Raw genomic sequence first — 13,003 nt, 5'->3', positions numbered from 1 at the left:
GTCTAAAAATTATTTAAGGTTGTATACAAAGAGGCATTATACATAAAACAGAGAAAAATAAATAATGAGGCACATGGAAGAAGAGAAAGCAAGCAAGTTGGGGGTTGGTAGTGAGCTTGGTACACAAAATATATGTGTTCATGTCCTAAACATTCTTGATATTGGACTCCATCAAGTAAGATGTAGTCAGTAGTGACATTAATACAAAAACATATGCTGTCTGTCCTGTATCCTTGATGTAGATAGACTCCAGTTTGACTCCAAACATGCATGATAAAGGGAAAAGTCAGCTTATTATAAAATTCACAGTGTTTTAAGTTTAAAACAAACAAGAAGATGACAGCTTTCTTCTTCAGTGTTCCAAGAGTGTTTTTGTGCCACATCAATTAGGAAATGAAAATTGTCATTTTAAGCTTTATTAGTATTTTCATATCCTTCCCAAGTACATCTTGACAAATGCCAGTGACAGATCTGTCTAAATATTGATAATGTTCCTTCTCCTTTTAGATTCTGAAAAAGAGTTCTACATTCTCCCTCATCGAGTTTTTGTCCCCATTCCTGGATCCACTGTAAAGTTATGCGATTATAAATTTGGTGATGAATCAGCTGAAGAAATCAGAGACCATTTTAGAGAGATGTTAGATCATACGGTTCAAATAGAAGATTTGGAAATTGCAGAGGAAGTCAACACAGGTAATTAACAACCTGATTAGACTATTGCTAAGATTACCCTTGAGATATCTGGTTTAAATATCATGTCTTTATATTTTCTTAAAGCTAACTCTGTTTGCCATTTCAAGTGTTAATCAAGGCATTTAAATGTATTTGACTAATTTCTACATGAATAAACATACAGTAACCATTTTTAGAAATCATACCAAAATTTAAAACATTTAAGGTATTTTCAGGCCTAGTAAGTAGATCTTCATAAGATCAGTTTAACCTTAAATAAGTGAAAATGTATAACTTTTAGGTATTTATTTTAATGTAAGAGCAAGCTTTTCTTAAAACTAGTCTTAGTTATTTGATTAAGCATCATGTCATAAAGTTTTTTAACTACTCTTGTTTATTAAATATTTCTCTATATTTCTTGCCTTTTTCTTCATGTCCTTTTTTATATAATGAGTACACTAAAGTGAAATGAGCATTTTCAAAAATTAGATCAAGCTTATTTTTAGAGAATAGATTTGTCATACTATCCAATTGTGTAAAATAATTTGCTTCCCCTAGCCGTAATTTTAGTCTAAAGACTACTTTTTTTTTTTTTGTTTTTCTATTAAGGAAAAGATACCAAAACTTGTCTGTAAAAACGAAAGTGTATAACAAGCTTCCTGAAACATTCAAAAATATGTAATAAAAGGAATTATGTATAAATGTCAATAAATCTTTAGTAAAAGAGCAATTAGCTGTCTTTGAAACTTGTGATGTCAAAGTAAAAAGTTTTTAGGTTAGTTTTGAATGTGGGTGTTTATGAAATTTGAGTATTTCAATTTTTTAAAGTTCTTTTTCTAATTTCTTAGTTATTCCTCTTAGCATAGCTAATTCTCACCCCCTACGAGGAGTAGAGTGCACTGTTGTTATGGTGAGTCAAGTAAGTATTTGGGGAATTTCAAATCTGTCAGTCAAGTATCAAGTTAGGAAAGATCACCCAGGCTTAGTTTTTTCCAATCAGATTAATGTTGATCATGATGTGAACAATGTTTTGAAGAAAAAAAACTGCACTCTTCTAAAGTGCTTAGTGCTCAGTTTTAAAGAGCAGCTGTGTTTTTTAAAAGTGTAACTCTGGTATATTCTTGAACAGATAGAAAATACCTACTTTTTGAAAGTACACTGGAGCCAGGTGTGTTGGTATGTCCCTATAATCTGAACTACTAAAGGGACTGAGGCAGAAGGATCTCTTGCTCCTAGGAGTTTCAGGACAGATATCCTGGGTTAAATGAAGAGATCTCCATCTCAAAAAAACCCCCAAAACACTACTTCCTTATATGTACTCTGACTTGTCTTTATTGAGATGTTACACTCAGTTGAACATTCTGAGAAATGTGTTTTTCGTTAATTTTATTGTTGTGTGAACATCATAGAGTGTATTTTACACAAACTTGGTTAGTTACTCAACATTTGATGCAGTCAAGAGACAGGTTAAACATGATGTGTCCAGAGTTGATGCTGGCATAGCATGGCATGCTATTTTGTTTTTAAATTTTATTTTTTCATTTATTTTAGGGCCTGGGGTTTGAACCCAGAGCCTCCTAAATGCTGGGCAAGCATTTTACCACTTAGCTACACCCTCAGGTTGTGGCATACTGTTTTATAGTAAACTTTTTTTTTTTTTTTAAATAAGTAGGACTGTACTATAAATATTGATAAAAAGTATAATAAATATATAAGCTAGTGATGTTGTTTATTATCAAGTATTATATACAATGCATAATTGTATGTGCTATGCTTTTATATGACTAGCAACGCAGTAGGTTTGTTTACAGCAGCATAATCACAAACATGTCATGTGTTGCTCTGTGACATTAAGATGAATGCCACAGCTATGACCTCACTCATTGATAGGAACTTTTCAACTTCATTATAATCTTATGTAAGCAATATCATATATTGGGTCCACCATTGACTAAAATATTGTTATGTAATATATGGCTATATTAATATTAGCCATTGTTAATAAAGAACCTACTGTGTGCCAGCTACTGTTTTAAAAACTTTATAAATACTAAATTATTTAATCCTTGTAACAGCTGCTGTGATGTGGATGCTGTTATATTAACCCTGTTTTCCATTTAAGAGGATTTAAGCTCTGAAGGTTTTAGTAATTTCTCATTTATATTACTGTTAATGGAGGAACTAGAAATTAACTTAGGCTACTTGGTTTAGCAGCTGTGCTTTTTTCCTGACAGGTTTATTTATGGCCTTCCTGTGAGCCTAACTAATACAGACTATAGGACTGTTATTTTCCATCATCTAGATACTTATTTTAGCCTGTTGTCCTTCATTCTGTCCTTTGGAACTTGTTTAACGTAAATGAATGTTGTTATAGTATCCTAGTTTAATTTATTATTGATCATGACAATTTAGTTTCTTATTTGTTAGCTGGAATCTTGGATCTGTTATCATATATGGTTTTCATATTCTTTGTCTCACTCTTAGTAAGTAGCTTGTCGTAAACTAAGGAAGGAGTAATAATGGTAGCACTGTTTGCAAAACCTGCCCCACTAATAAGTTTCTTTAAAAATTGGATCTAAAACAGAAAGAAGAGAAAGATTTCATTTATATTTTTTGACTATAATTTTAAATATTTTTAATTCATGTTTGATTTGTTGTTGTATTTTAAATGTAAGAGTGTACAGTGGCTTTTATTTTATTTAGTGCTTTTAAAGTTAGTCTTTAAAAGAGTTAATAACGGGGTTCATGTTCTTAACACTGCTAAGACATTTACCACTATAAGATAGCCTTGCATGAGCTTCCCCAAAACAAACTAAAATCTAATAAATTCAAAATTCTATGAAGCCATTATATTTGTAGTTCAGCAAGCATTTATTGAGTATTTCCTAAAATTCACAAGGCCAAGGACTTTTGCCTTTGTTGTTCATACTGTATTTCTAACGCTTTACTAAGATCCTAGCCTCATCACATCATAGGGACTCATTAAATATTTGTTGACAACAGAATTATTGGTTTTGTCAATCCTAGAGATTGGGATCCAAAGATCAATGAGATACCGATCCTGTCTTCAGTGAATCAACTAGAATTTTTTTTAAACTTGTCGTTAACTTTTATGTGCTCAAACTAGGTCACTTTCATTAAAGTTTTTCATAGTTCCCTGTGTTGTGCATTTATTTTTTACGACAATAGCACACCTTTTTATTCACACTTAGACATGAAGTTTATAAGGTTTTTGTAGTACACTATATTGAACATGATTAGAATTTAAAAAGGACATAATAGTCATAATTTTATGGCTCAATAGTTCAGAACATTGTAAGGGGTAGAGAACATTTAAAATTCTTGAAAATACATAGTACTGGTTGTTGTGCCAGAAATAGTAACTCTAGTTTACAGCATTTAGTATGTCTATTTATGAGATATATATTAAGCATTGCTCTATTCAAGGCTATAATAGATGGGAATCAATAACTGGATTCCTTTCCTCAAGAAGCCCATAATCAAGGCTGGGGTTGTAGCTCAGTGGTAGAGCGCTTGCCTAGTTTGTGTGAGGCACTGGGTTCGATTCTCAGAACCACATATAAATAAATAAAGATCCATCAACAACTAAAAAAATATTTAAAAAAAAAAAAGCCCATAATCTGATTTGGAAGATAGAATGTCATATATATTATTACTTATTCAGAGAATGTAATAAGGTCCTAAGAGTACTGGTACCTAAGAACTTAATCAGAATTAACAAGCAGTAAGTATTATCAATAACCTATAATCTACAGTATCAAAATTTTGGCATTAGCATTTTAAAATTTTAGTAAATTTTTTCCATTTTTTTTTTCATTCTTTATCATGACTACTTTTGTATTTTATTTCCACTGAAAGGTCATTGAAAGCACATAGCTATTTTATAAATTATTCTATATTGTACTGGTTAATCCCAATTATACTTAAAGTTCCATAGTTTTGCATGGTGTTCATTTTTGCAAATAAATGAGATTTAAGAACCAAAACAACATTCTTCTTTTCCATTACTTATATGCATACTAAATATATTTTAACCCTATTTCTCAGTTCTCTCTCAGTAGCTTTATCATTAGCATTGTTTGTATCATATTAAATATTAGCATGAACCCACTAATATGAAGTACTTTTAAACCTTAGATTGTGGATTTTATATATAAATATATTTAAAAAAACATTAAGATGGGCACAGTATCCCATATCTGTAATTTCAGTGACTTGGGAGACTGAGGAAGAAGGATCAAAAGTGTGAAGCTAGCCTTTGCAACTTAGTGAGACTCTTATCTCAAAAAATAAAAAGGAGTGGGGTTGTGCCTCAATGGTAAAGCTTCTGTGGGTTCAATCCCAGCACCTTAAAAATAAAAAAAGATTCACATTATAATATGAAAGTTTTTTTGTAATATGCATAGATTTTCCTAAACATTTGGAATTAGGATTTCCATATAAAGTAAACTACAAAAAGTAATTCAGATGTTCAGATTAAAAAAATCAGTTGCACATTTAGGAACATTCAATTTGTTTTAAGTATCTGGCTTTATTTCTAAGTTATTTGAAATTATTATTTGCTTGATTATTATTTAATTATTTATGTTCTATAATATAGTTGCCAAGTAGTTGCTATGTTTAAAATACATGTTTTGCCAAGTAAGTATTTTAAAATAACATACTTCTAAATGACTTAAGAGATGAAGGACAATTTGTTTGTCAAAATGACTCACTTATGGTAAGGGATAACTATGGCTTTAAAATTTCTTAGATGTGTTAGTCATCCCCCAGTAGACATTAACTTAATAATTCAGACATACTTTATCCATAGTATCAGATTGAAAAAAATGAAGACACACCTTTAAAATCTGGTGAAACTCATCTTTGACGTTTATGTCTGGATATCAAAGCTGAAATTCATTTTTGTTGTTCAGTTAAACATTGAGGATTTAAAGGAAAAATGAGTTAACACTAAAGTTGTATTTTTATGGCTAATTGCCAACTATAGTGATACTTTACTTAGTAAAAAAGATACAGAAGACAATCAACTAAGGAATTCAAGTCTTAACATTTCATTTTAAGCTTCTAAATAGTCCTTTCTACCCGTTAGCAGCTTGGAATGAACAACTTTGAATGTATACATGGCCGTTTTTTCCTCTTTTGTTAAGAGTTGCTCAAGAAGGTTACTTTCTTTCATGATTAATTTAAGATTTGTCTGAATTTAGAATTACTTAATTTTAAGAAATAGTTCTTATTAAGTCATGTTATTTATATCGAAATTTTCAAATAACATTGACAGATTGGTGAAATGACCTAATGTCTTGAGATTTGAGTTTAAATCCTTTATGTTCCCACCAAAACAGACAGACATATAAATTGTGTCAGTCTGTATCAGTAAATAATAGTGATGAACACCTACCATGTTTTAGGCATGGAGTTCAGGTAGATAAATATTTTACCTATTTATGTTTAAAGATCTTATAGGCGAATATGGAAGATCAGCATTTGATATTCAAATAATGGTTTAGATAATTACAAGAATGAAGAATAGCATAGAACAGGGAACTCTGAAAAACCTGAGTGAAGTTGACCTAGGCTGACATATGAAAGTTAATGACAAGTTAGTATCTATACAGATTTTTTTTTTTAATTCTAGTTGGCTCATTAAAGACAGGGATCACTATTTTATTGATCCTTGGATCCTAATCCCTAGAACTTAACAAAATTGATAATTTTTTGTCAACAAATATTTACTGAGGCTAGGGTCTTAGTAAAGTGTTGTGTGTTTGATACAAGGATTTTATTGTCCCAAAGATGGAAAGAACCTAGCCAAGATATTTGCTAACAGAAGATCCAAAGTTTAATATAAATACAATTTTGCTGTCCCATTCAACTTTTAGACCTATAGACTGAAGTTGGAGGAAATTTGAAGCTGTTGGACCAATTATAGTTTAGAACTAAAGTATAATAGCCCTTGAGAAATTGGAACTGTTAAATAGTATAGAGACAGTTCATAATATTACTGTCTCATCTTTTTTGATTAATTTGATTGAGAGTAGAAAAAAGGAGAAAAGGGCTAGGGGTGTAATTCATTGCAGAGCACTTGGCTAGCATTCACTAGCCCCTAGCACTGTGAGAAAAAAAAAAGGGGGGGGGTGGGGTTTGAGGATTGGTCCAAGTTAAAGCACTTTAGTTATATACTTGAAGAAAGAATGGTGGTGCACTTGATCTCAGTGAAGTAGTTACTAGTGATTATTTCTGAAAACCATAGTAAACTTACCTTCATGGGAAATTAATGAGAAGTAGGTAATTTTTTCCCTTGTATCCATTTGGTGCCCTGGGTATCCATTGCTGGAAGTTCATATGTTAACTTCCTGGTCATATGCTAGTAAAATGGGGTACAAACATATCTGTAAGGACATTTTAAATTAAAACAGTGGGCTATTTTACTTTAAATTTAAGCAATGGTATTTACTATGTCTCTTTGCAGTTTTTTTTTTTTTTTTTCTCTTTTTGTACATTAAAAGAATCAATCTGAAACTGTAGTTTTCAGATGTAGTTTCCTAGAATTCTATAGAGCAGCACTCCACTCTCACTTCTGGAATGATGAGACCGGATAGAAGAAAGGAACTAACTTTAGGTCAGGTTGCAGGAACCTCCACCCCTGATGCAAACTCAGTAGTAACTTTTTTCATCTATTATACTGAGATTTTCTGTCAGATTTTTGTTTTCATAGAATTCTTCAGCACTAGAGGGGAAAAAAGAAAATTGAAAATCCCTACCCTGTGTAATCTCTAAGTTATCAGGTCACTTTTAATCAGTGTTCAGTAAATTCTGATAGGACAATCTATATAAGTCACTGTCAGCATAATGAAGTAGAAAGAAAACTTTTCTTTTTAGTTGAATGCTTTCTCTCTCTTTTGGGGAGGGTACTAGGGCTCAAACCTGGGGTTTCACACATGCTAGGCAAGTGCTATACCATTGAGCTACATAGCCCTTAAAAGAAAACTTTTGTTTGAATCCTCACTTGATGCCCATGACCCTCAAGTTATGCACTTTCCTAGGTTTTGTTTTCCACCTGTAAAATGGGGTGATGTACTTGTCCTCTTTAACATTTAGAGTGTGGTTAGGTCACATTTCTAATGTTTGCTTGTATATTTGAACTTGCAGATTTGATCAAGAGTCAGCACTCTTTTTCTGTATCAGGCCAAATAGTAATTTTTTTTTTTACTTCATAAATAATCTTTTTTAAAAAATATTTTTGTTTTATTCTTTTTTTTGATTTTTAAAAAAATTTAATTTCTTATATATGACAACAGAATACATTACAATTCACATTACACATGTAAAGCACATTTTTTCCTATCTCTGGTTGTACATAAAATAGAGCCACATAAGCTCTCTTTCACATTATTTTTGTAATCTATTTTTAGCTCAGGAGCTGTATAAAAACTGGGAATCATTTGATACTGGCTTTGTAGCTTTCTGGTTGGGTCAATGATAAAACTGTGTTAAATAGGAAAGCTATGCCTGTTTAACATATACCATGAGTGGAATATATTTGACATATATTCTATGATATGCAGTTCACCTACATTAGATAAGGAGTAATTTTATAATGTTATAAAAAAGATGAGTAGAAGAAAATCAGTATTGATTGTATGTTCTTTAAAACTCAGTTTAAATGGTAATTCTCATCTTATATTGGATTTATTATCATCTTTTACAGCTTGTATGAGCTCTGTGAATAATGAAGCTTCATTGGAACACAAAGATGATAAACAACTGGAGCAACCAATTAAAACTACAGTAATGTTGAAAATTCGGCAAAACATAGGTATTTTACCTTTTTTTATAACATTGAAAAAATAATATTTGGGTTTTGAGTTTTCTTAGTACTTTAAATTTATTTTTATTTCTTAAAAGTACTAGATTAATACCAGATTATTAGTATTTGTTAAATATTATGGAAAGTTCGGGGTTCTTGAGGAAGAAAAGTTTATAAATAATGTGTTATCACCTAAGTGCCCTCAAAGATGGCATAGCCCATAAGCTTTTGGTGTTTTCAAAGAAAAACATCTAGAGTTTTTGGAATCAATTAGTAAAGAGAAGCCAAAGTGGTATTCCTAGAATGTTTTGAGGTGTTTTATGAAAAAAAATCAAAATACATGTCTGGAAATCTAAAATGCACTTTTGTATTTTAATGAATTTTTTTAATATTTATTTTTTAGTTGTAGTTGGACACAATACCTTTATTTATTTACTTATTTTTATGTGGTGCTGAGGATCGAACCCAGGGCCTCACACTTGCCAGGCAAGTGCTCTGCTGCTGAACCCCAGCCCCAGCCCCGCACTTTTGTATTTTAAATGCTCCAAGAAGTGCAATAGTCCCTTCAATATGTTTTGATTTTTTGAACAAAGAAAAAGTAGATTATTGCTTAGTGGAATAACAATTCAAGAAATGCTAAACATTATTATTTATTACTTATAGTTAGGAGCCAGATATTTAGTTGTAGTTCTTGTCACTCATTAGATAAGCTTTACTTAATTACCTAAATTCTTTGTATCTCTGTGCGTTGGTCTGTATGAACGACTTTGGTTAATTTCTTTTTTTAACTTATCATAATCAGGAAAAACTAAAAGTTGCCAACTGCAACTTACTATTACTTTGAATTTATAAACCTTGGCTTTTATAGTTTTGAATAGCTACACAGACGACTTTGCATTTTAATATTTGAAAACCACTGACTGTTTATTGCTGGTTTTTTTTTTTTTTTTGGCTTAAACTTAGTATTGTGAGATGGTTGGTGTGTACTCTGTGTTGTGCGCATGTGTGTATATTCATAGAAATCTTTGAAAGAATTTATTTTGTCTTTTTGTCCAAGTGCACACCTCTGTGTAAGACATTTTGTCCAACATTTGTAGTCTAATTTTTCAACTTATAGCTTTATTTTCTGCTAAGACTTCACTGGCTTTTAGTATAGACCATATGTGTGTGTATTATGATACAGTGTATGTATAAGTGTATGTCTCTGTGTGTGCTGTGTTATAGCTCATCTATTCCCTGCATTTCAGAGCCTAGGAAGAGTTAAGCCTTTCTTTTTCTCATTCCATTTCCATTTGTTTTGTGTCTGTTTTACTTTTAGGTGTGATTGCAGCATTTGCAGTTGCAGTTCTTGCTGCGGGTATCTCCTTTCATTACTTCAGTGATTAGGGTGAGGCACAAAGAGCTTCCTGATCATCCAGAGAACACTGATCAACAACTATGAATAATAAAGATATACACAGTCCCTCTGTAGTCAAGACACTAGCAGTCAGATCTTCTACCACAACGCCTATTAGGTGTGTTTGTTTCTTACCAACGTGAATTCACCAGCTGCCTTGTTTAGCATCTGTTTGTATTATAGGCAGCTCAGGTTTCCAAAAATAAAGTTATGCATCTAGATGAGAGTTGCATGTAGCAAAGCATTATCCATTTCTGAAAGGGTTCAATATGTGGGATATTAACAGATGTTAGTCCTGTTGAACTAGATCACATATTGATCAGGACATTAAACATTTAAACAGTATTGACTACAATAGCTTACTACTAGACCCGCCCAGGAGAAATTTCTCCCAAGTGGTTCAGTAATTTGTGGGCTTTGTTTGTATTCGAAGACCTTTCTGATACGTGTTCAAGTGATTAAGGGCTAAGGAACCTTTCCAGAGAGATTTGAATGAATAACAAATGACAAATTATGTGCTTTCTCAGGTTAGTGTATTATAACTTTTTAAATATATTAAATAGGACTTTGCTTCCAGCAATATAATAGACTAGATACTTTAAAACAACAAGATCCTGAATAAAATCTGCTTTTGAATGTGCTCAAAAGAAGTAGGAAAAAACCTTTTAAGAAATCACACCTCAGTCTTTCCTCTTCCACAAAAATGAACACCTTTTTAGTTGGGAATCATGAGTACTATTTTTAAGCATTAATACAAGTGAATTTTGGTTTCCTGCATGCCAGGTACCACTAGCAGCACTGTTATAAGCATTTTGCTTAATACCAGATATGAATCTGAGATGCTGCCCTAGCCAGAACAGTTGAATATTAAATAGCCCTCAGTTTACAGAACTCTGTAGCTCCTGGCAGAAACAGAAGGGAAACACTTGTAATTAAGTCCCAAGATTCCCATAGATAATGATTAGCAATACTATTTCATGACCAGATATCATGCCACAAGGTGAAACTAGCTAGCATGAGAAAGAACCTATGGAAAAAATAAACGTTGAATTGAGTTCTCCAAATGGAGAATGAAACCACAAGCCACTTCTGAAAAAGAACAAAATGGAACTCCTGGCAATGAGAATGTATTTGTTGAAATAAGAAAAAAGTAACCGTCAGGTATACTGAGTATTGTAGTAGATTCAGCTGAAGAGACCAGTGAACTGGAAGCTAAGTCTAAAGACATTACCAGGAAGCAGCAAGGAGAATAAAAGGAGCTTGAAAATATTAGGTAAGAGATATGGAGTAAAGAACTGTAAGGACTAGGAGGAGAAAATAGAATGGAGAAGAGGCAATATTTGAAAAGATAACAGAATTTCCACAATTTTTGAAAAATGTGAATTCACAAATTCAGGAAGTACAATATATCATACTTACAATATATGCATACTTAAAGCAAGTCTATGGCTAGACCTAATGGAGTAAACTGCATGATATCAAATACAGGATTTCAAAAGCATCCAGAGACGGCATAAAGATCTTCAGTGAACACAAGACAGACAGATATTTAGTAGGCTTCCTGACAGCAATAGTATCCCCAGTGTGTCCAAAAGGTGATAGAATGGTATGTTCAAATCTGAGAAAAAGTGTCAGCTTAGAATTCGCATGAAGCAAAATTGACTGTCAACAGACCTTCATTTAAACTGCGAATGGATGATCTTCAACAGGGAGAATTTCTCTGAAAGGATGATCTGGAATTGAAGAACCAGTAAGCAATAGGATAATAAATATATGTAAATTTAAAGTGTTGTTTGTATAACACAATCATAAAGGAAGGGCATTTATGATAAACTGTAAACAAATATAGTTGTAAATAAATATTATTATAAAACATGAATGACGTGGAATTTTCAAATAAGGATATAATTGGAAAGCTGCATAGTAGCTTATAAAATGGGAAGAGGGTGATTAAAATTACAGTGTCCTGAGGTGCTTTTATTTTAAAGTGATTATTTACATATATACAGTCAAATTTTAAGGGTGACCTCTAAAAAAAATAGATAGGAGATCGGTCATTCCAAGAAAAAATAAATGTAAAATGTAGAATAGGAAGGCAGTAAATACAGATAAAGGAATATATTGGGGATTTGAGGCAATGTTAGTAAGATAATAGGGTTGGGGATATAGTTTAGTGGCAGAGTACTTGCTTAGCATGTGCCAGCCCTGGCTTCAGTCCTCACCACGCAGAAACAAAAAATAGTAACCAGTCTTGTATTAGTATTTAAGTATACTGAATTACCTAGTCATATGACAGGTTGGTCAGCTCTTTTAAAAAAAAAATTTAACTATAAGCTGTTTTAAAAGAAAAACATCTAAAATAAGACATAGGGAGGTCAAAAGAAAAAAAAAAAAAACCACACCCATAAGTACTGAGAATCTAACTAAGTAATTTGTTTTTAAAAATTGATAGAGTAGAAATACACTTTGTAAGGAAATTAGGGAAAATGACTAAATGTCTGACTTAAAACACTAGAATACACAATGTAGAAGGAAATGAAAGTAATGAATTGATGAATTAGAAAAAGATTAAGATTAGGGCTGGGGGTGCGGCCTGGGTTCGATCCTCAGCACCACATACAAAGATGTCGTGTCCGCCGAGAACTAAAAAATAAATATAAAAAAATTCTCTCTCTCTCTCTCTCTCTCTCTCTCTCTCTCTCTCTCTCTCCCCCCCCCCACCCCCACTCTCTCTTTTAAAAAAAAAAAAGATTAACAACATCAACATTGTTTTCATGACAAAACTAAACTGGCATAATGGAACAGGAAGAAAACAAGCACATGTAAACAGCATAAAGATTGAAAGGGTTCTATCCCACAGGTACAGCATAGATGGGGGAAAAAGTACCAAGAGCTTCTTAGTGCTCACATATTTGAAAACAGACAAAATAGACTAAACTCCAGAAAACTACAATTTACTTAAATTGGCTCAAGAAGAGAGAAAAACTGGACTTAATACTGTTTTGTAGTAAAAAGAAATTTAAAAAATGTTGGCAACACCTGACCAAGGTTTAGAGTAAGTTTTACCCCTTTCAAAGATATACTATTCCAAAATTTATACAAAT

General features: G+C 32.1%; 1 protein-coding gene across 2 annotated transcripts in view; it reads left to right on the top strand.

The window, feature by feature from the left end:
* Odr4 (odr-4 GPCR localization factor homolog) overlaps positions 1-11,778 on the top strand; it is a 31,823-nt gene extending 20,045 nt beyond the window's left edge. For both annotated transcript variants that reach the window (XM_027935064.2, XM_071600212.1), the window contains 3 exons: positions 508-693; positions 8,405-8,512; positions 9,822-11,778. In XM_027935064.2, the coding sequence (XP_027790865.2) occupies positions 508-693; positions 8,405-8,512; positions 9,822-9,889 (362 nt within the window). In that variant the 3' untranslated portion in view covers positions 9,890-11,778. The remainder of the gene's footprint in view (positions 1-507; positions 694-8,404; positions 8,513-9,821) is intronic.
* Positions 11,779-13,003: the final 1,225 nt, after the last annotated feature.

The sequence above is a fragment of the Marmota flaviventris genome, chromosome 12 (assembly GCF_047511675.1).
Source record: "Marmota flaviventris isolate mMarFla1 chromosome 12, mMarFla1.hap1, whole genome shotgun sequence".
Lineage (NCBI taxonomy): Eukaryota > Metazoa > Chordata > Mammalia > Rodentia > Sciuridae > Marmota > Marmota flaviventris.
This window is presented reverse-complemented; position numbering and strand designations above follow the sequence as displayed.